The sequence below is a fragment of the Sturnira hondurensis genome, unplaced genomic scaffold (genome assembly GCF_014824575.4).
Source record: "Sturnira hondurensis isolate 20B ecotype Veracruz unplaced genomic scaffold, ASM1482457v3 Scaffold0017082, whole genome shotgun sequence".
Classification (NCBI taxonomy): Eukaryota; Metazoa; Chordata; class Mammalia; order Chiroptera; family Phyllostomidae; genus Sturnira; species Sturnira hondurensis.
The window spans coordinates 1,392,148-1,412,285 of NW_028089713.1; the positions used below are offsets into that span (position 1 = coordinate 1,392,148).

Sequence of the window (20,138 nt, forward strand, 5' to 3'; positions counted from 1 at the left end):
TTTTAAACTCTAGACTTTATCTCCCAGCCTTTGACACTTCTACACCAGAACTCTGTAGCCCATTGTCTTCCAGTGTTGAGTGGCTTCCTCAGTACCCAGAGCCCAGTGCCTTAGAGTTGGCCCTGATGCCGTCTTTCACACACCCACACACCCAATTTAGCAGATTGTCAGTTTGACTTTCAGAACAGAGCTCTAACCCACACTGTCCAAGCCACCATCTCCTGTGGTTTATTGCCATTGTAACTTGGCCCGTGCCCACTATTTCATCCCTGCCCCATGCCTGTTTTCAACTCCCCTAATAATCTCATGTAACTAAAAGGAAAAAATCCACATTCCTAGTTGGTCCTCAAGTGCAAGCATACTGAGTCTAAGGCCCTTGCACTTGCTGTGTCCCGCCGGATGCCATCTTTCCCGAGTACTTGGATGGCTCGCTCCTGCATGTGATTCAGATTTCTGCACAAATGGTACCTCCATAGAAATGCCTTCCAAAGCATCTCTTGACATTTCCTCTCCCACCTCCTTTCCCTGCTTTATTTTTATGGCATTGAATCATCCCTCATCCTGCACATGCTGTCTCTCTTTGCTGTCTCTATGTCTTCAACTGCGGTGCAATCTGTGAGGCAGGGACTCCCATGTCATTTCCTGCTCTATCTCTACATGTAGGTGAGTGCCTTGAGGACAGCAGGTTCGAAATACATCGTTTTAAGAGAGTGTGTGGATTCTCTCAAACATCTCTGTCACAGTGCCTTCCTTTAGGGAGTCTGGTATACTGATGGGCTGGATCCCACACCTAAGCGCAGAGGGGAGTCTGGAAAGAGGGCAACCACACAGCACTCTGAACATCACAACTCTTAACAAGAAGATGAGAAGAAAACCCTGCTTGCTCTGTGACTGTGTTTGCAGTGTGGCATGAAAACCTGCCTGCCTTTCCTGATCCTGATGCTACGTAAGAGAGGATAATGGTTCTCAGTTCCTTACGTGACAGTTTCATTTCTTCTACAGTATCAACCGTGTGAACTCGGTACGAATGAGACCTGTCTTCAGGGAACATTTGGTCTTTTGTTTCTGGGCTTCTGCAAATAAGGATCGATTGTCCTTGATAACAGATAACACACTCAATTTAAAGCATTTTATTTTAGAAAAGGCAGTCTTAAATTTGTTTTCAGTCTTATTTTCTATATTCACAAATTAATACTGATCACCTTAGATACAGCCATTGATGACTCTTTCTAAATCTGTATAAAAGGGATACTTTCCAGAAAACGCATGAGAAGACTCCAGCTGTTTCCTTTTTGCCCAGGTCAGCCACCCATTGCCGTTGGGCTGCACCTTTAAGTCTGGCAGGCATCTAATGCCTCTGTGTTTACAGACACAGTTCCAACCGTAGCCCTGGGCCACCAGCTTTCAACAGAGTTGGGACCTGTTTGGCTAACAGTAAATATGTAACAAACACATGAATAATTTCTAAGCTGCTTATAGGTTTTAAAAATAAAAATTGCCAACATTTATGAAGCAATGTCTATGCCAGGCATATAAGAATTGATTTATACAAATTCACTTAATTCTTTCAGAATTCCTTTGAGGTAGGGTAAGATTCTTTTCGAAATGTCACTTCAGAGATTTTTGAAACAAGCAAAGCCGGAAGAGCCTCAGCAATCTCTCTGCCGCAGGGACAGACACTGAGACCGGTGCTCGAACCGGGTCTCTGGACGGCTGGGCTCTCACCACTGCACCACGCTGCTGGCAGACGGAGCTGGCCTCCAGGACAGCGCCCACAGTTCCAGGATAAACTTCGAATGTCGGGCATGTGAACCACAGCACCTGGACTGGTTACTGAGAGTCATGATCCACTTGTTTTTATACACGAACATTTGTATATACACAAGCGCAGGCGAACTAGTACACAGTCCCTGTAACAGCCACTTCACAACTGAACACAACTGCTGCCCCTCTCCAAGTCGCTGAGTTTGCCTTCTCTGCGTGACCACAGGATTTGCTTGACAGACCGGCGTAGCTTTCCGTATACTACACAGCTTGAATTGTTCCGAAATCCTGTTTTTGTTAAAGAACTTGACGTGGTACACAGGCATACCTCGTTTCATTATGCCTCACTTTATTGCATTTCACAGATGTTGCATTTTTTACAAATTGAAAGCAAGAACCTCCACCAGCAAAAAGATGACAACTCATTTTATCGCGATCCTCGCTTTGTTGTGATGGTATGGAGCAGAACCTGCAATATCCCTGAGGTGTGCCAGTGAAGAGCTGCTTTTCTCTATAGAAGATGTAAGTTTAAATTAGATATTTTTGAGAAATCCCTAGTGCTGTTTCTACACCTTCTATAAGCTTGTCAGTGTCAGTGAAGAAAACCAGAACATCCATCTCAGTCTTCCAGGCAACTTCGGGGCCAATCAGCACTGATTACTAGCAGTGGCGTGCCGGCAAACGTCTAACACTCGGCTCTCCAGGCGCCACAGCCGTGATTTGGAGCTTTCGCCAATTGCTGCAGTGTAAACACTCCCACCACAGCTGATCTCAAGCCACCGACACCTTATCACTGAAAGTGGAGCCTGACAGAGATGCCCAGCAGCACTCCTTCTCATCGTGCGCCCGCCACACGGAGACAACTGTCATGCATCACTTCAAGAACACAGGCATAGAAAGATGAGGAACTGATGAGTTTTGAGTAGCTATTACCTTTGTTTTTCATGTATTTTAAGTTTCTATCACTTAATTTTAATAATGGCTGTATTTAACAAATAGCTCTTAAAAAGAAAGTTTAACAATCAGCTTTTATTAGCTGGTAGGGGCCAGCCCAGCATATCACTGAATTAGTGTCCCCAAGATAGCGAGATTCAACTCTCCCTTTTGCTTTTTAGATTGTGGACAAACTACTGATGTCAGCAGCAAGAATTTGAGGGACTTTGGACTATTAATAAATACAAAGCACATAAACCCTGTGAGCATGCCATGGATTTGTTTCAATTAACTTAAAATACATCTACATACAGCAATGATCTCTGAGCTTTATAATTTCCACCTATATTTTTAAATGCAACTAAGAGTGACCTTCAGACCCAGAGTGTGGTCCATACAGGAGGTGGCCAGTGGAGTGAAGCGGATGACTGTCTGCCTCCTTCCCGGGCAAACAGCTCTGACCACAGTCAGAACCAGGGAAGAGGAAAGGAACTTGAGTAGCCAGGTAAACCTCTAATGATTTTCCCAGGGAGGACCCGGGTACCAGAACCCAGTTTAATTTCTTCTTTGCAAGTACTCGTTGTGGAGAAGTCCCAACCAAGGCGTCGGGGGCCGCTCCGCTGCCGCCCCAGCATCCCTCCACACTTCGGTCTCTGCTGGTGCTCGAGGGGCCGGATGTCCTCGCCGGCCTCCTTCACCCCCTTTTACCTCTGGTAGCACTCTGAGCTCTCCATCCCAAGTGGTTTGTCCTGGGTAAGAACTGTAACAGAAACAGACAGACAGACCGAACAGGTAGCGCATTTCGGCAGCCTGACGACGCTGCAGCAATGACTCATTCTGCGAGCTTACCCGGACCTTTCGTTTCTCTGAGGTCCGAGGGCTCCTTGGGGAGCCAAGCGAAAAGTCAGACCTGCAAGTTCTGGCAAAATGCTGGTGGGAGCAGTCTGTTGAGACTAGTGTCTCAAGCTTGGGGAATATGTATTTCTTTCTGTTTTCCTTGAGTGGGGAGTTTATTAAGTGTTAGTTGACATTTAGCAAATATTCAATACTACTTTTTTAAAGGTTTTATTTATGTTTAGAAAGGGGGGAGGGAGGAAGAAGGAGAGCGAGAGAAACACTGATGTTCCAGAGAGACCCTGACCGGCTGCCTCTCGCGCACCCCCGGCCCACTGAGCCACACCAGTCAGGGTGCAGCCAGTACCTCCTGAACGTGCCGCCTAAACGAACACTCTGTCCTGAGTGTGGAGCTAGATGGCAACTGCCACCTGCCACCTCAGGAGCAAGACGATAGTTAGAGCTGCCGGGAGAGCCCTTGTTCTCAGGGCTTTTAAACTGATTATTTGAAGGGTACATGTGTCCACCTGCTGAGAGGCCTCTGGCTGCCTGTTCCTTCAGTCTTCGCTTTCTGTGGGGGGTGATCAGGGCTCTTACTGGGTACCCCCTGTTACGAAGTGGCTGCGTGCCTGCTGAAACAGTTGTGGGAACTTTGAGAGCTCTGGGCAGAAAGGCAGTGGTGAGCCCAGGGTCATGCAAACAGTTTTGGGACCACCCCTGCCTGGGGTCTCCAGGAGTGAGAGACACTGTTCTGAGGAGGTGTGTCTGCCCTGAAAGTGCTTTTCTTCGCTACGTGGCCTGAGGGACTTCTTTTTGAAAAAAAAAAAAAAGTGTGAACTAGAGTCAAGCTCCTAAACTGCAAAGATACAGCCAATTGGGCTGCTGGGCTGAATTCCGGCCAAGGAGGCTCTGCCTCTCAGTGCCCGGCACAGGCTGGAAAGAGCCTTGGCCCATGGGCCTGTGGCACAGTGGGGAGCGGGAAGCCAAGTTCATATCTTTGCCCCTCTCCTCATAGAGAAACCATGAGTCAGCCTGTCCCAGTTGCTGCTGCCCTAAGAGCGGGACACGGACAATTGCACGGCAAGGCAGGAAGAGGGGAAAGGAAGCTGTAGAAAAATAAACATTTCCTCCCATGTTACTTGAACAGCAGTGCTGGTGTGCTAAGGTCCACAGTATCTCCCATAGGTCCTCCCTCACCCCCCCGCCCCGCTCTGTTTTCCTCCCCTTGTGGAGAAACAGATTCTTTCCTTACCTGATGAGAGGCCAGGGTGCATCCTGTGGAAAAACAGGAGCAAGATGTAGAAGGCAAAAGCCAAGCAACCAAAGATCACGCCACAGACCAGGAAACTGTAGCTGCCCTGAGCCTGGAACACCTGCCAAAGGGGAAACAGACACACAGGCCATCGAAACCTCCCACGGAGACACACTGGAGGAAGCGGCCTTCTCGGGCCCTTGGCAGGTTTTCTAGTCAAGTTGAGGACTGTTACACCGAAGATAGAACCATGGGTAGCAGGGACACCTTGGCCTTGTTTCAAGGGCATGTTTCTGGAGGAGACAGAAACCCTGTTCTACTGTGAGGGTTGGACCGGGTGAGCCCTGCTGTCCCCTTTCAGCTCTCTCTCTGGAACCTTCTGAAAAATGTCCTTATCTTCCTTAAAACTCCAATCATACTAGGCGTTTCTCTACCCATAAGGCCTGACCAGAATTTTGCTGGGGAGATTATAGATATCCTTCTATTACAGAGAATTTTAAATATATGCCAAAATAGCACATGGAATCCCATGGACCCGTCGCCAACTTCAGCAGCGAGCACCAGCTTCCTCCGCTCCCTCCAGGAGACCACACTGAAGCCCAGCCCGGCCCTCACGATGCTTCCAGGCAGAGGGCACCGGAAGACGGAGCTCTCCCCACCCAGCGGGGCAGAAGCAGCGGAGAAGAGAACAGTGAGGAGGGGGATTTGGGAATCTGAAAGAGCTGGGTTTCGATGTTATCACTGACAATTATTAGAAGTGGGATGACTGAGAGCAAGCTGCTTAATGTATACGAGTTTCAGTGTCCTCTGTGAAATGGGGAATGGCAATGTCTACGGTATAGTCTTCAGTAGAAAGGAGACTTATTTTTTTCCTATTGAACACATGAACTGTGGGTGTGTGTGGCAAGAATGGGGAGAGTCCGTCTGGGATCAGGGCAGGAGCTGGGCAGCGGAGCCGGGCCCTTTGCAGGGTGGCCCAGCAAAGGCTACGAGAGGTGGGCTGAGGGAGCGGCAGGCTGGGAAGGGATGGGTAAAGGCCTCTGCGGCTCAGTCCATCCTGGGCCTGGGAGCTACACAACATTCCCACGGGCCCCTCTGGCCCTGCTCCCAGACATGACCTGTGTTTGCTTTGGATGCTGCAGCCCTTCCCAGCTCCGGTCCCCTGCTTGGGGCTCAGCTTTCAGGGCTGGCTCAGGAGCGGAAACAGATAACACAGAGTGGGCCCTGCTCACTTGGGTTCAGAAGACACTGGCTGCACTTTCCCACCTGCTTGGAGGGGTGCTCCCCAAATGCTCTCCCTCCCCCCAGAGTTTTCCACGTACCCAACCAACCAGCATCTGGAGGGCCATCTCGCCGATTCCTGCCCCTGTCACCAGCACCGTGGTCGCGCAGCCTACACAGAAAAGAAGGATTTGGTTTGGTGGGAACAAGTCAGGGGACAGAAGTCAGCTGGCGTGACCCAGGTCATTTCTGGAAGCCTCTGGAAAGCAGCAGGGCTGCCTGAGAGGACTCCTTCGGATTCCTAAGATTTCTCCAACTCCAGCTCTTAACTCTGCTTGGGCATGCGTAGGTCCCGCTGTCATTGTGTCCCTTCCTTGTTCTGAGACCTTCAATCACTCACAATGGTCCTCCCAGTGAATTCCAAGCTGTTTAGCCTGGCGTTCAGGGTCCCTCCCAATATGACCACCACCAGCTTTGCCAGAAAGATCTCCTGATCTCTGCAGGCCAGCCCTCCACTGGTCAGAATAGTGTCCCCCATGCCCTGGCACCGCACTGGCCAGCCGCGCCTCTCATCCACCTGGTGACATGGCGCAGACTGTCAGGGCCCAAACTTCAGAGGCAAACTTGGGCGTCAGGCCCAGCTGTGACACCTGCTAGCTGTGCGACCTTGGGCGAGCCCTCTCCCTTCTGTAGGCCTTGGTTTCTTTCTGTAAAGAGGGCACCACAGCACAGCTTGCGTAGGGCTGCTGTGCGACCTCAGGTGCAGTGTGTGGAGGTGCTCACTCAGCAAAATCTCGACATGCAGCAAGCCCTTGAAACCAGGCCAGTTCTTGGCCTCCACCCTCCCATGCTGCCTTCAGGATAAAGTCCAGGTACCTTAACGTGGTCCCCAGGACCCTTTATAATCTGTCCCTGTGAAGAGCGCAGACTCCTCTCTCCCACCACCTGTTCCCAGGCTGCCCTCCGGCCAGGAGGAAGTTTCAGTTTCCCGCCTGCGCAGGTGCACGCCCGCCACCAGGTCCAGACACGCGCTGCTCCTCCTCCTCGCCCCTCCAGCTCCTGCTCAGCTTCCAGTCCTAGCTGAGATTTCCTTCTGCAGTCTTCTCCCCTCACCCCACACCTAGACCTGGGTTAGCTGCTCCCCGTGCTCCTGCAGCCCCCTCACCCTCTGCTCACGCACCCCACTGTCTGTGCAGGCTTTAGGTCCCTGAGAGAGGACGGTGCCTTGAATTTGAGCTCTGTAACATATATCACTGCCTATTACCAGCACGGTGGCCAATGTATGGTAGACATTGAGCATTTTTATTCTGAGCTTCAAGTTCCTCTTTTAGTCTCTCATTTATGTTATTACCTGTCTCTGCTCCTTTGCTCCCACACTGGTCACTGGCCCCTGCCCCCACCCCACCCTTCCCTGAGTCCCCTTCCTTTCTCCTGTCTTTCCAAAGTTTGGGCCAGCTCCCATCCCATTTCTACCTTGAAGCTACCTTGAGATTTAACATTGGTCCCTCCCTGGTCTGAATTCCAGTGGTACCCACTGTCTATTTCACTCATTCACCCAAAAACCTGCCAGTACGTTCCACACCTCAAGCACTGCGTAGCACTGAGGCTATGCCGATGAACAGAGCTAACATCCACATTGAGCACCTGTGGGCCAGTCTAGCCATTAAGTCAAGAGCTTTACAATTTCTCTAATGCACACAGCAATCCTCAAAGGCAAGTATTTGCAACCCCATTTTGAGGATGAGGAAACAGACTCAGCGAGGGGAAAGAAACCGAATCACTCAAGGCCACAGAGCCAGAGAGAGGGAAGGCAGGACTGATTTGGGTCTGCTGATGACCTTAAAGCTCTCACTCTTGGCCTTGTCCCTTGCTGGTGCTCACGGGGACAGCATTGTCAAGGAGAGGATGCTGATGGCCAGGCACAAAAGCCTCGAAGGGATCAAACATGAGAAGCAGGTACAAAGGAGGGGATTTTTCCAGTGTGGGTCAGAGAAGCTTCCCCGAGGGGCAGAGGAGGAGGAATGGAGTAGAGGGCATTCCAAGCAGAGGGTTCATCACATGCCAAGCGTGGAGGGGCAGGACAGTTGTGGGCCATCGGGGAGCAGCTGGCTAGAACACGGGCTCGGAGGGGAAGGAAAGGAGCTGCGTAGGAAGGCGTGAAGGCCGGAATCCGCTCTGTGTTTGGGCGGTCCCTCTGCAGCAGCGCCGGGGCCTCACCCTGGCTCCACGTTAGACTCTCCCTGTGGCTCAGGGCCAATTCCATCAGACTTTGTGGGGATGGAGCCCAGGTGCTGGGTTTGTAACAAAGCAGGTGACACTAACATGCAACCAGCACGGAGAACCTCTGACCGATGCAAGTGTGAAGGCAAAGGGACAAGCCGCGACCTGCCAAGGCGGCAGTGGTGGTGATGGGACAGTAGGAAAAGCTGGGTACTGTTAAGTATTCCAAGCAGGTGAGTGAGGATAGAAGCCTGAACTAAGGCCCGGAGGGGAGAGATGAAGAGAGGATGGTCTGGTGACCACCTGCAGGAGGAACCAACTGCCATTGTTGCTATGACTACTGTTTAACATTTGCTATAGCTCAGAGCCTGTGGAATACAGTGTGTGACAGATGACATCAACATTGTTCCATCTACCCACTTGCGGTTTGGGGATTACCCTTGGAGTTCAAGGACCCAGGTCTCCTGTCTCGGTGCTGTGGGAGCCAAGGTGGGTGCAGGTCCAGCTGCTCCGGCCGCCGCCGCCCCTGCACCGAATCCTACCTCCTCCAAAGAAGGCGCCTCCTCAGGGCCGTCTAGCACTCTGGGGCATTTCTAGTAACTTCTAAGGGCCATGTTAACTGTTCAAAGCAGGAATATTTCTAATTAACTTATTTTACCAAAGACTTTTGCTGCGTGCACTTGGGAGGCTACGGAACGAGAACCAGAGGTCTGCGGCATCAAGAAGCCGTGTCACCGCCTATCGTCAGCTGTGGTGGCCTCGTTCTAACCCTCTACAGCTCGGACGACAGCCACAAACAGCAAAGCTCGGAGGTCCCAGCACCGTGAAGGTATTATACAAAGTCCCTTTCCTGGGTCCCTTTCCCAAACTTCCCCATGCAACACTGTCACTTGGAATTCCCAGGCACGTCACACAAAGTGCCAGCTGTGGACCCGCAGATGGGACTATGGGAAAAAAGCAAGTGGAAGAGGGAGACTAACTGCTTCTCCGTGGCCTGAAGTCACAATACAGGTTATGACGTTGAAGCGGGGGCCACATGGGTTAGAACAACCCCATATATGGACCTGTTCCCACCAGTCAGGGGGGCACGTCCCTGTGAGGAGGCAGGGCAGTGATCTTCCCACTTCAGCAGCACAGAAAGGAGGGGGGCGGGGGGGGGTGGCACCAGCCAGGGAGTCCCTGCCCCTGCACACTCACCTTTGTACTGCAGAGCGTCCTCTGTGTAGGCGAGCATGCTGGGGAAGGTGCTACTAAGGAACAGCCCCAGACTGGCCGTCCCCACGAACAGGAAGATGACATTGTAGGAGAAAGCAAGAAGCACCAGGTATGTCACCACCACGCCAACCTGTCACGGCAGTGATGAAGGTGGTTAGAAATTGGGAAAAAATGGGCGTCCATGAGAAAGGAAAAGCCTGGAGGTCAGTTCAGCCTTGGACGGTTAGGCCTTAGGCACCGCGCTGAGACTGGTGCGCCACCCTGTGGAACATGTGGGGACTGCACCTGCCTGGTCTGGTGTCTGCCAACCAAGCCCTGAAAATATGACCAGAGCTGGGAGGTGAGCCCAGCCAGCCATCGCCAGCAAACGGCCTACTACACAGGCTTAAGCAGCGCTTGGTGAGGGAGTAGTGGCGGCCCCCAAGGCCTTATCTGTGAGTGAGCGTGGGAAACTCCGCCCAAGTCATCAGCTCCCCACCCTGCCCCCTGGGAGGGGGGAGTCCGCTGCTTCTCGTGAACAGGAGTCGCTTCTCCTTCCACTCAGGCAGTGAGCTTGGGGGGGTGGGGGGAAGCCTGGGGTAGCAGGAGAGGTGGGGTGGCTGCAGGGTCCCCGGCATCTAGGAATCCAGACAGAGCTCCCAGAGAGGGGTGGTGGCTGTGGCAGGCCAGTATGGCTCCCCCCAGATTCGGCTGATTCCATGGTGGCTGGAGACCCCTGTGGTGGGCCCAACACTGGGGGGCTTTCTAGCTCAGTCAGGGTTTCTGTCACATGGGAACACTTTTTTAGAGTAAAATTACTCTAAAAATTCTCTAAAAATGTATTTATGTAAATATTGACTGATTTCTATGCAAAACACATCTGGGAAGACACCCAGGCGGCATGGGCTTGGAGGCGGAAGACCCAGGTGCCGGTGCCACCAGTCCTGAGGCCTTGGAGTAGCCAACCTTTGGACCCCCGGCTTATTCTCCTGCCCAAAGGGCTACAAAAGCTACACTGAAGTGTGGCGGGGGGTAGCAGCAGTGAAGGGCTCTGCCCTGAGGCTTCGCACAAATGTCATGTGTGAGCTTTTCTTACTGCTGCAGGAGGACCTGCAAAACCCTGCAGTGTTGAGGAGAAACTCTCCCGGGGGAGTATATCTGTTTCTAGAAAAGATAAGATCTAGAGAGCTAGCAGGCGTGGGAGAAACCACAGCTAGCCGGCCAGTGTGCCCCACGGATGAGTGTGAGGAGGGAAAGGCCTTTCACACGCCCTGGAGGCCCCTGCGAGATGTGCTCCAGTTGGAGAAGCACAGCCAGGACTGCAGCTGTGAGCCCCGCCCCTTCTCTGTCCTTCTGTGGGGCCTTTGAGCTGCCAGAGCCCTGGTGGAAGCTCAGAGCCCTCTCTGGGGGAGACTTGCTGCCCAAGGAGGGAAGGACTCGCCAGCAGCAGCGGTGGGAGGAAATGTCCCCTTCACAGCACGAAAGACTCCTTTCACGCCGTAGAAACACGAAGGCAACGGGCCTATCTATGGTTTGTAATAGAACGTATTTCTTTGGCATAAAAAATGGTCCCACAGATCCATCTGCTCTTTCTTCCTGCTCAGCTCAATTTTAAAAAAAGGATTTTATTTATTTATTTTTTAGAGAGAGGAGAAGGGAGGGAGAAAGAGAGGGAGAGAAACATTAATGTGTGGTTGCCTCTTGCATGCCCCCAGCTGGGTACCCGGCCCGAAACCCAGGTAGGTGCCCTGACTGGGAATTGAACCGGTTACCTCTCAGTGCACAGGACCACACTTCAGCCAACTGAGCCAGGGCTGCTGTCTTGCTTGTTCATCTACATTTCCCCTTGGTTCAGCTCCACAGTTTCAAGCACCCCTATGCCTGGACTCTTAAATCCATCCCTCTAGCCACCACCGGTGTCCAGAACTCCAAACTCGCATGTAAAACTGTCCCTTTGACATGTCACTGGATGGCTAGCAATGTGGCCTGAATGGAACCTTTCCTTTCCTCCCACAAATCCACTCTTCGCTGTCACATCAGTTAACAGCACCCCCATCCCCCCAGAGCTCAACCCCGGTACCGGAGGTAGTCCTTGAGCCCTCCTTTCCTCACCTACATTCTTGCCCACCGTACCTCAGAAGATGTCTAGGGCCTTTGCACCCCTCCAAGTCCGTCCTGCCCACCCTCGTCCCCGCCACTCTCAGGCCTGGACTGTGGTGGTGGCGTCTCCCCGTCTCCCCACAGGACTGGCCTCTTAGATTCAGGAAGTCTCAGTTGGGCCCCAGAATTTGAGTTGCCTTTTTGAAAACCTTCACTCCTGAGTTCTTATTGTTGGTGCTTAGGATGCTTCAGACTCTCTTCCTTCTCGCAAACCCGGCTGCCCACCTCACTCCTCTCTAGGCAGAAGGCCTCAGTCCCACAGAGTGACCTCCAGCAGTGCCTCTGCCCTCACTGTTCTCTCCTCCTCCCCCCAGGGTCACATCACCCCAGCTCCACGGAAAAGGGGCTCCCTCTTCCCTGAATTTCCCACTTGCTCCCCCACTGCTCTGCACCCCCTGGCCCCGACCCTGGGGCCTTCTTCACTCAGTTCCCCACAGTGGCACCTCCGCAGGCCCCCTTTCTCCGCCTGTGAACACACCCATATCGCCCTGACTCCTGTGGGGCCGACCTGCCTTCGGCTGAGAATATTTGCAACACTCCTGCCTCCACCTCCCGCCTCCCTCTCCCTCTCAGCCTCTTGAGTTTGGCTTCTGCCCACCCAACCTCCCATCTGCCTTGAATGCAAATTTCTTTCTTGAAGGTCATAAGCCAGTACAAGCACAAATCCAAAAGCCTTTTTGAGGCTCATCATCTTTGGTCCAGGTAGCCCCGACATTACTTCTTGACCCGATATCTGCTAGAGACTCAACCCAAGGAAGGACTTTCTGCAATAGATTGGGCCACCTGGCAAGGTAGTGAGTTCCCAGTCCCTGGAGGTGTTAAATAGACTGGGTACGTCCCCTCTGTAAAGGGATGCCATCGAGGTGATACAAGCCCTTCTGGGAGGTTGGGCTGGATGACCTTTCGGGAATCTGTCATCTGGACCCCCTTGTCACAGATGGTGACAGAGACACAAAGCAGAGAGGAAGTTAAGACCCATCACCCAGGCCCAGACCTGCCTCCTGGGCAGGCCAGGTCCTTGAAGGCGGCCCACGTGCCAGGCTGGCTGCTTGAGAATTACCTGGAAGAGTTTCAAAATGCAAATCCCCAGGCTTCGGCCCTGATGCTGAAAGCCAGGGGCTCCCGGGCCTCCACCAGCCACAAGGCCCTGACCAGCTGGGCACTGAGGTGACACCGGAGGACCCAGTCCTGCTTCCCTTGTATTCATGGCAGGTTGTCAGCGGGGTCTGCATGCCACGCAGCAGGAGTCACCACCCACAGCTCCTTCCATTTATAAGTGCAAAGTCAGGGGCCCAGAAAGGGGAAGGGACTCCTGCAAGACCACAGCACCCCTTCTTCACCAGCATCCCTCCCCTCCCTCTGCTCCCACAGTCCCACCCTGGTGACAGAGCTCCGTCCTGAGCAAAAGCCTGGGTGCGGTGGTAGGGCTGGGAGGGAATGGTTCTCCACGTCTCCTCTAAGAAGCGACAGGAGGCCACTTACCACGTTGATGCAAACCATGGTGGCTGGCTTCATCCTGGAGGAGATGGGTATGGAGACAAGGTGACCGAGGGTGATGAAGCCCCAGAAGAGGCTGGGGAGGTAACCGGCCACCTTGTGTCCGACAGACAGCGGCTCCTCCACGGCATAGCTGTACACGAAGGTAGAATACACCCCCTGTGGAGAGGCAGGGCCTGCTGAGCACACCTGCAGTGCAGCCGGTCCACGATCCTGGGACCGGGAGCCCTGGCCGTGTGGGTGTGGGGAGGCCCACTCCTGTTCCTACGGGCTCATCAAAGGGTGGGTTTGGGGCCAGGGTCATATGGCACACACAGGCCGGAGCTGAGAATAGGGCCCGAGGGCCACAGCTCCTGGACTGCCCCTGCAGAGGCCTCCGGGTTCCAGAGGGACCTTCCCACAGGGAGCCCGAGGGGCCTGGGCACAAAAGCTCTGCAGCCCCTTCACCAGAGCAGGGTTCCAATAATTGTCTTATTTATCAGGATTCCACAGGAAGGTTTTTGTTGAAGAAAGTTTGTTTTGCTGCAGGAAAAAGAAAAGGTATGTACAAGCACCTCATTTTATAGCTGAGAGGGCAGAGAGAAGTGACTTGCCCAAGGTCACACTGAGCGTTGGATGTCAACCAGTACTGTCACGAGTACCTGCCACTGGGTCACCTAGTCTGTAGGGCCTTCTCTTTGGAGAGTCCCTCGTGTGGCAGTCAGTTAACCCGCCATTTAAAACTGCTCTAATCGAATCCTTAGCGATTTCTGGGAAAAGGCATTAAATAGTGTGACAGAGGTCACGGGCGGACCGGAGATCTGGGCCCGCAGCTTGTTTTCACAGTGTGGCTTAAGCAGCTCAGGTGTAGAATGTTCCAGGAAGCAGTGTCCTGGAGTTCACTTGGCATGATTTCTACGTGGCAGCACAGGGCTCTGCCCCTTTAAAAGAGTGTGGGTGGCCTGCACGCAGTAACAGACCCGCAGGCCCCTATCCACAGAGTTAAGGAAAATGTAAACAATTGGCTGGGACAGAAGACCGTCCTAAGTACTAAGGGTCTGTGAGTGATTCCAGAAACAGTCTCCCACAGGACTTTCATTTTGTTTAAATTTTTGGGTCAACTGAACTACAGGTGAGGCCTCTAGGAAACCTCGATGTTCCTCTCTTTCTCTTGCCATCCCCAGGTTTCAATCTCGGGGTGGAGGGTCCCCCAAGAAGGTGCACCCTGAGGGCAGGCTCACCGTGATCCCATCCATCATGAACAGGACCAGGGCAGCTACGATGTGGATGGCGAAGAAGGAGTACGAGGCTCCTCTGAAGTTCTTCCTCGGGCAGCAGCCGAACAGGTCCTCAGGTGCTGGGCGAGACACAGGAAGCCCCGGGGTGAGTCTCAGCAGCTGCTCCGGCCTCTGCGCACCCCAGGGAGGCCGCCGGCAGAAAGGAGGGCCACTGGGTGCCTCCTACCTTCTCTAGCTTCAACCAACCCTCTGTTAGTTCACAGCCCCGGTGGATGCGAGACTCAGAGAGGTCAACTAACTTGCCCAAGATCACACGAGCAGGGGTAGGCAGAACGGGGGTTAGAGCACAAGTCTGCCTTCCTCACCCCCTTGGCGAGGCTGCTCCATCTCCTGCCTCATGGCGCCAAGGTTATTCTCCAGCCACTATCACCTGTGATCTACCTTCACCCTCTGGGGGAGGGGCCCCCAGAGTAGCCTCTGTGGGGCTGAGAGCATGAAAGTTCATTAGAGCCCCCACCTGGGTGTGACTGAATCTTTGGGGGCAGCGAGGAAGCGTCTTCCTTCTCAGGAGGCTGTGTCTCCAGGGCGAGCTCATCTGCAGACAGGAGCAGCGGCCTCCTCTGGGGGCAGCAGGCCACCAGCCGCTCTTTGGACAGCAGGTACAGCACGGCCATGGGCACCGGGAGCTGGGGGCGGGCAGAGGGTCAGGAGAGCCCTGTTCCCGGCAGGCTCCCCCTCCCGTGCCCGGCCCACTGCGTAGGCCCCCACGGTCCTGGGAAGAGACAACTCTTTTCCAAGGGTGCCCACCTGAGAGGTGTCCCCTGCTACTGCGGCCTTGACCCAGGGCAGGCTGGTGGAATTGCTGCCCAACCTCAACGACATCTGTCTCCCTGAAGAGTCAGGTGTTTGTCACATGCAAAGCTTAGACTCACACAGGATCTCCGTGGGCACAGGAAAGGTGCCAGAGACAGACTTGTTCCCAAAGAAGCTTTGCTTCCGTTCATCCCAGTCCTATGAACCTGCTGGGGGAATTATCATCTGTTTTCCAGATGGGGGAAGCAGGCTCAGAGTTACCACTTAGTCAGAAGCCGTTAAACTGGGATAGACCTGAGCAGTCAGCTAGAAGCCCAGTGAGCATCAGTGCTGATGACGCAGCTGGCTTGGGGCAGAGTAGGACTGTCACTGGGGCATCCTGAGCCTGTCCAGTGCCATCTCCACCCCAGGGGCTGTCTGGGGGATGGTGTGCCCTAAAAGGGTTGAGGCTGTCCTCGGGCTTGGGGCTGGGCATCTAAATGGGAAGACAGAGGTGTGCACTCCTTTTGCTTAAAAAAAAAAAGCGTGCTACAAGCAACACACACACACAAGCCCAATGTTAAGTTCACTGCTATTTTTTACATTAAGCCACTTAGGTTTTATGCACTCCCCAGAGTTCTGGGGCAGTCAGTGCTCTTTGACCTTTTCATCGTACGGCACACACGTAAAATTCTGCAGCACGCCAAAACAAACTATGTTGTCTGCTGATCTGACAAAAAATAGGTGTAATTTACAGGTTTTTATTTATTTATTTTTAGAGAGAGGGGAAGGGAGGGAGAGAGCAAGGTGGGGAGGGAGAAGAGGAGAGAAACATTGGTTAACTGCCTCTCACATGCGCCCGACCAGGGACCGAGACTGCAACCCCAGGCACGTGCCCTCACCGGGGATCAAACCAGTGACCTTTCGCTTCGTGGGATGACACCCAGCCAACTGAGCCACACTGGTCAGGGCTGATGTCGTATTTCTAATTTGAAAATCTACGGGAAAAGGGATCAGTGCCCCTGACTAAACGGTCAGGCACTGCGTGTTTAATATTTGGGGGGGCTCACCTGTGTGCCTCTCGTGCCGCACGGGTTGGAAATCGAGGCCCGCGTGATGAGAAATGCCTCCTGCTTCTGAGGTTGCCTGCAGAAGCCTCCGCCACCTCCCTCGGGCGCCCCACCTCTGTCTAACCACCCTGGCTGCCAGGGCGCCCTCATCCAGTCTAGCCTCTGCCCTGCTGCTGCGGCTCCATGCGGCAGAGGGGACAGAGGAAGCCCGGGGGCTGTGGACGTTTCCCAGAGGCCCAAGGGCTCCTCTGGGCTGAAGGAGGCTAGAGGCGGAAGTCTGTCTGGGGCTGCTTTGAGGGAGCCTTCCCTAGCATGGAGCCAGGCTGGCTCCTGAGCATTTTCCAAGTCGCCTGAACACCAGCCTTGCGCCGGCACCTCCCTCTGGCCACCTCGGGAGCCTTGCTCCACACTCGAAACCGAGGCAGAGTCAGGCTCTGCCTGCAGAGCGAGAGCCACGCTTTGGGCCTGAACGGAAGGAGACAGTCCTGGCCCTCGGGAGTGCCAGGTCCGAAGGAGCAAATGAAGCTCTCCCTCCAGTCTGCTGGGGAAACAGGAAACCCGCACACCGAGGCCTGTGGCGGCAGAATGCCTGAGTGAAGGCCAAGGGAAACAGCTGTAAAAGGGGCCAGGCCGCCCAGGCCGGGCGTTCCAGGGAGGTGGGCGGCGAGAAGGACTTCCCACCGGGCTCTGCCGCAGGAACACACTCCATCTGTACAGGCGGCCCAGGGAAGGCAGGCTCCACCTCAGAGTCAGACAGTGCCAGGTGGGCTGCTCCTGTGTGTGCACATGAGTGTGTGTTTGTGCACACGTGCCTGAGTGCCTGCCTAGCCTCGCTCTCCTCTGTGGTGACTGTTTATCTCCAGACACAAACCGATGGGGAAAGTAGGAAACCCCACCTCAAACGAAGTGCCTCCAGTCTGTGCCTCGTGGGGCAAGAGAAAACAGACCTTGGGCTTCCTATGCTGAACCAGCCAGCTTCCGGTCCCACGGGCCCAGCCTTGACTTTCTACCGACAGTCTCCTTCCCTCCACGGTCCCCCTTGGAGAGCACAGGCCTGAAGCCACATCGTTCCCAAACGATGGCAGGCTGGGCAGAAAAGGAAAAGAGCAGAGGGAGAGGGGGCGTTTCTGAGCCCCCGGGGAAGACTCTACGGGAGGAATGGCGGGTCACGGAGGAGAAGAAGGGGAAATGGGCAGTGACAGCAGGGACAGCAGGGCAGCGGGTGGGAGGCTGTGCCAGAGTTGGGCTCCAGCCGGGCCTGGCCCCACACCAGCTGCCATCAGGGCTTCGAGCCACAGGCGGTGTGACACCCTGCTGCTTGGTGGGGCAGCGAGGTCTCAACATGCACAGCGTCACTCTGAGCCCCAGCAGAAGCTGGGAGCTGCTGTCTTGCCTGCACCCAGTGGCCTTCCTCTGAAGGGCTGACGGGTCTGCCCAGTGCAGAAGTTCTCAGAGTGACGAGCCCACAGTGACTCCCTCCCCAGCCAGCAGGCCAGTGGCCAGCTGGAACCCTCCCCACCCCCAGCCCACTCGAGGCCCAAGTCAGGAGGCCAGGGCCGCTCCTGGTGTTCCTGGCAGTCTTTCCCAAGCGGGGGCAGGCGTTGGGTGGGGGAGTCTCCCCACCACTCCTTCTGGCCCCAGTCGAGGCTCGCATGGGAGAGCCTGCCTGAGGCTGCAGAGTGCCAGAGTAGGTTTCCTGCCAGGGAGCAGGCAGAGCTGACGGGGGTTGGGGGGTGGGGAGGGGTGGAGCTGGGGGTTCCAAGGGGCCTTGGAGTCTGACTTGGTCACAGCGAGTCGGTTGTGTCTCTGCTGCTGTGCTCCCTCCAAGGCAGCCTTGGCAGGGGCTCCCTGGGAGGTGGCCCTGCCTCAGAGGAGCTGCCCTCACAGCAGGGCACAGGCGAATCCCACCAGCCACTGAGGGCCCTGGAGAAGAGCCTATCCCACCCTGCAGTGCTCTGCCCCAGGGTCAGCCTCATCCAACCTCGGAGGAAAGGGCTGGGTCTCCCACAGAACCTTGGATGACTTGAAAGGTGGCCCTGATTTCGTTGTTCTAAACCCGTTCACTGCTGCCTCTCCCATGAGAACTGCACTCACAGGAGGTCCCAGCCAAAGGACCTCAGAGGGAACCTTTTGCAAACCTCTTTGTGTTCAGATAGACCCTGTGGGGTCAGCTCTCCCACCCTCTTGTCCTCTTGAGGACACACTCAGCCCCAGCTCACACCTTAGAAACAGAAGAATCTTAGCCCGGAGCTAAGGAATGGACTGGTCCATGTGACTGCCTAGCCGTCCCCACCCAGCCCAGCCCCAGCTGTACTCACGTTGATCAGGGCCATGATCCAGAAGGCGTAGGACACGCGGGTTCCTGCTCGGTCTGGCGGGGACAGCCCAGGGAGCGTCCCGTTCGGCCAAGACCGGTGGCTCAGGACCCTGGAGGCATGGAAGAGGTGACTGCTGGAAGTGGCATTGGCTGTGCCATTGGCAGGCAAGCAGTCATCCTCCGAAAGGAAGGGGTCAGCGATAAGGGGGCTTAGCAGAGCCCCAAAACCCACAAAAAAATGAAGAACCTGGGGAGGGAGGAGAGGAAGGATGGGGATGATGGCACCAGCTTCATACCCCACCTCATGTCCCATCTGGGGAGCCCCTGCTGAGCCCAAGGGGAGCAAGGGAGTGGGAGGCAGGAGAGGGGAAGGACGAGCTCCTCAGCCACCTGCGTGTCCTGGGATGACTTGCTGACAGGGGCCAATCCCTGTCTTACTCTCCTTCCTTTCCCAGATCTCCGCCCCCCCCCCACACACACACACCGTGGGAGGTTGTCCCATGTTAGGGTCCACCAAAGGGGAGGGCACTTGATCCAGGGAAGGGCGGAGCCAGAGTGGTGGGTAATTGCGAGGACAAGGAGAGAAGAAGTAGCAAGCCCTCCCATCATGCCACTTCCTGTCGACAGAAAGCTTTCTGGTTAGCGCTTAGACTCTTGTGACCCCTGCAGGCAGGGGTCATTACCAAGTACAGAGATCCCAGCCTAGCTGGTTGCACTGAACTCAGACCCTGGTGCTCTTTATGCTTCAGCACCCTGGCCTAGAGAAAAAGTGGCTGAGGTCAGGGGGAGAAGGGGCCGGGAGAGATGGGAGGGCAGACAGGGCCCCCACCGCCCTGCCCCGGGGCCACGGTGGGCTCACCTGGAGGAAGATGGCCGAGTCCTTCTGGTAGATCCTCACCAACTGCATGTTGGCCACCGTGTCGATGCAGCCCATGGCCAGGCCTGCCAGCGCCATGACGGTGGCCAGCACCTTCACATCGCGGCAGAAGGGGATGACAGCGAATACCAGGGAGATGGTCAGAGAAGAGGTGAAGAGAGCCCACAGGGACTGGGCCAGGCTGTGGTCACAGAGGGCTGAGGTCAGTGGAGGGGGCACAAAGCCCTGCCTACGCAGAGCCCTCCTTGTCCTCCATGCGCTGGGTGGCCCCCGGGGACCGTTTCGCACCCTCTGGTGGCAGGGGAAGGAAGCTGAGGGAGAAGCCCCGACTCTTACTGGCTATGGGTCGGATGTAGGCAAGATGTTCAATGGGTCTTAGTCTCAGAGGACAGTCTCCCCACAGGCTGGTGGTGAGGACTCCAGAGAGCATGTGACAGGGATGCCAGGGGCCCTAACAAAACGTGACTATTATTTTACTCATAAGCAATTTAATATTGTTTACCTATCAATGACTAGAGGGGAATCTGCTTCAAATATTTCAAGGGAACTGTGCCACATGTATGAAACTGGAGGTGCAATGGGAGAGGGAACCCCAAATCCCTGAGCCGAGTTGCAGTGTGCACTGTTACGCAGGAATGGAACGCAGGCCCCTCGCAGGCCACAGGCCTGAGCTGCCTGAACCATAGCCCACAGCGAGGTGCTGGAGGAATTTGGTGACCCCTGTATGGGCAGAGGTGATGGCCCTGTGCCCGGCCAGAGTCTGGGTGGGAGGCTCTGTGGCCAACCCCAC

At 54.9% G+C, this 20,138-nt stretch overlaps 1 protein-coding gene across 3 annotated transcripts in view; it reads right to left on the minus strand.

Annotated features, from left to right (window-relative positions):
* Positions 1-1,150: 1,150 nt before the first annotated feature.
* Positions 1,151-20,138, minus strand: part of SLC60A1 (solute carrier family 60 member 1) — a 29,046-nt gene continuing 10,058 nt past the window's right edge. Inside the window, exons 2-11 of one of the 3 annotated variants that reach the window (XM_037067086.1) lie at positions 19,331-19,529; positions 18,473-18,718; positions 15,225-15,311; positions 14,810-14,978; positions 14,296-14,411; positions 13,061-13,234; positions 9,422-9,569; positions 6,106-6,176; positions 4,784-4,904; positions 1,151-3,457 (exon numbers count right to left, since the gene is read on the minus strand). In XM_037067086.1, coding sequence (XP_036922981.1) covers positions 3,402-3,457; positions 4,784-4,904; positions 6,106-6,176; positions 9,422-9,569; positions 13,061-13,234; positions 14,296-14,411; positions 14,810-14,978; positions 15,225-15,311; positions 18,473-18,718; positions 19,331-19,529 — 1,387 coding nt within the window. In that variant the 3' untranslated portion in view covers positions 1,151-3,401. Of the gene's footprint in view, positions 3,458-4,783; positions 4,905-6,105; positions 6,177-9,421; positions 9,570-13,060; positions 13,235-14,295; positions 14,412-14,809; positions 14,979-15,224; positions 15,315-18,472; positions 18,719-19,330; positions 19,530-20,138 lie in introns of all 3 variants that reach the window. The other 2 variants (XM_037067085.1, XM_037067087.1) reach the window with 2 other exon arrangements.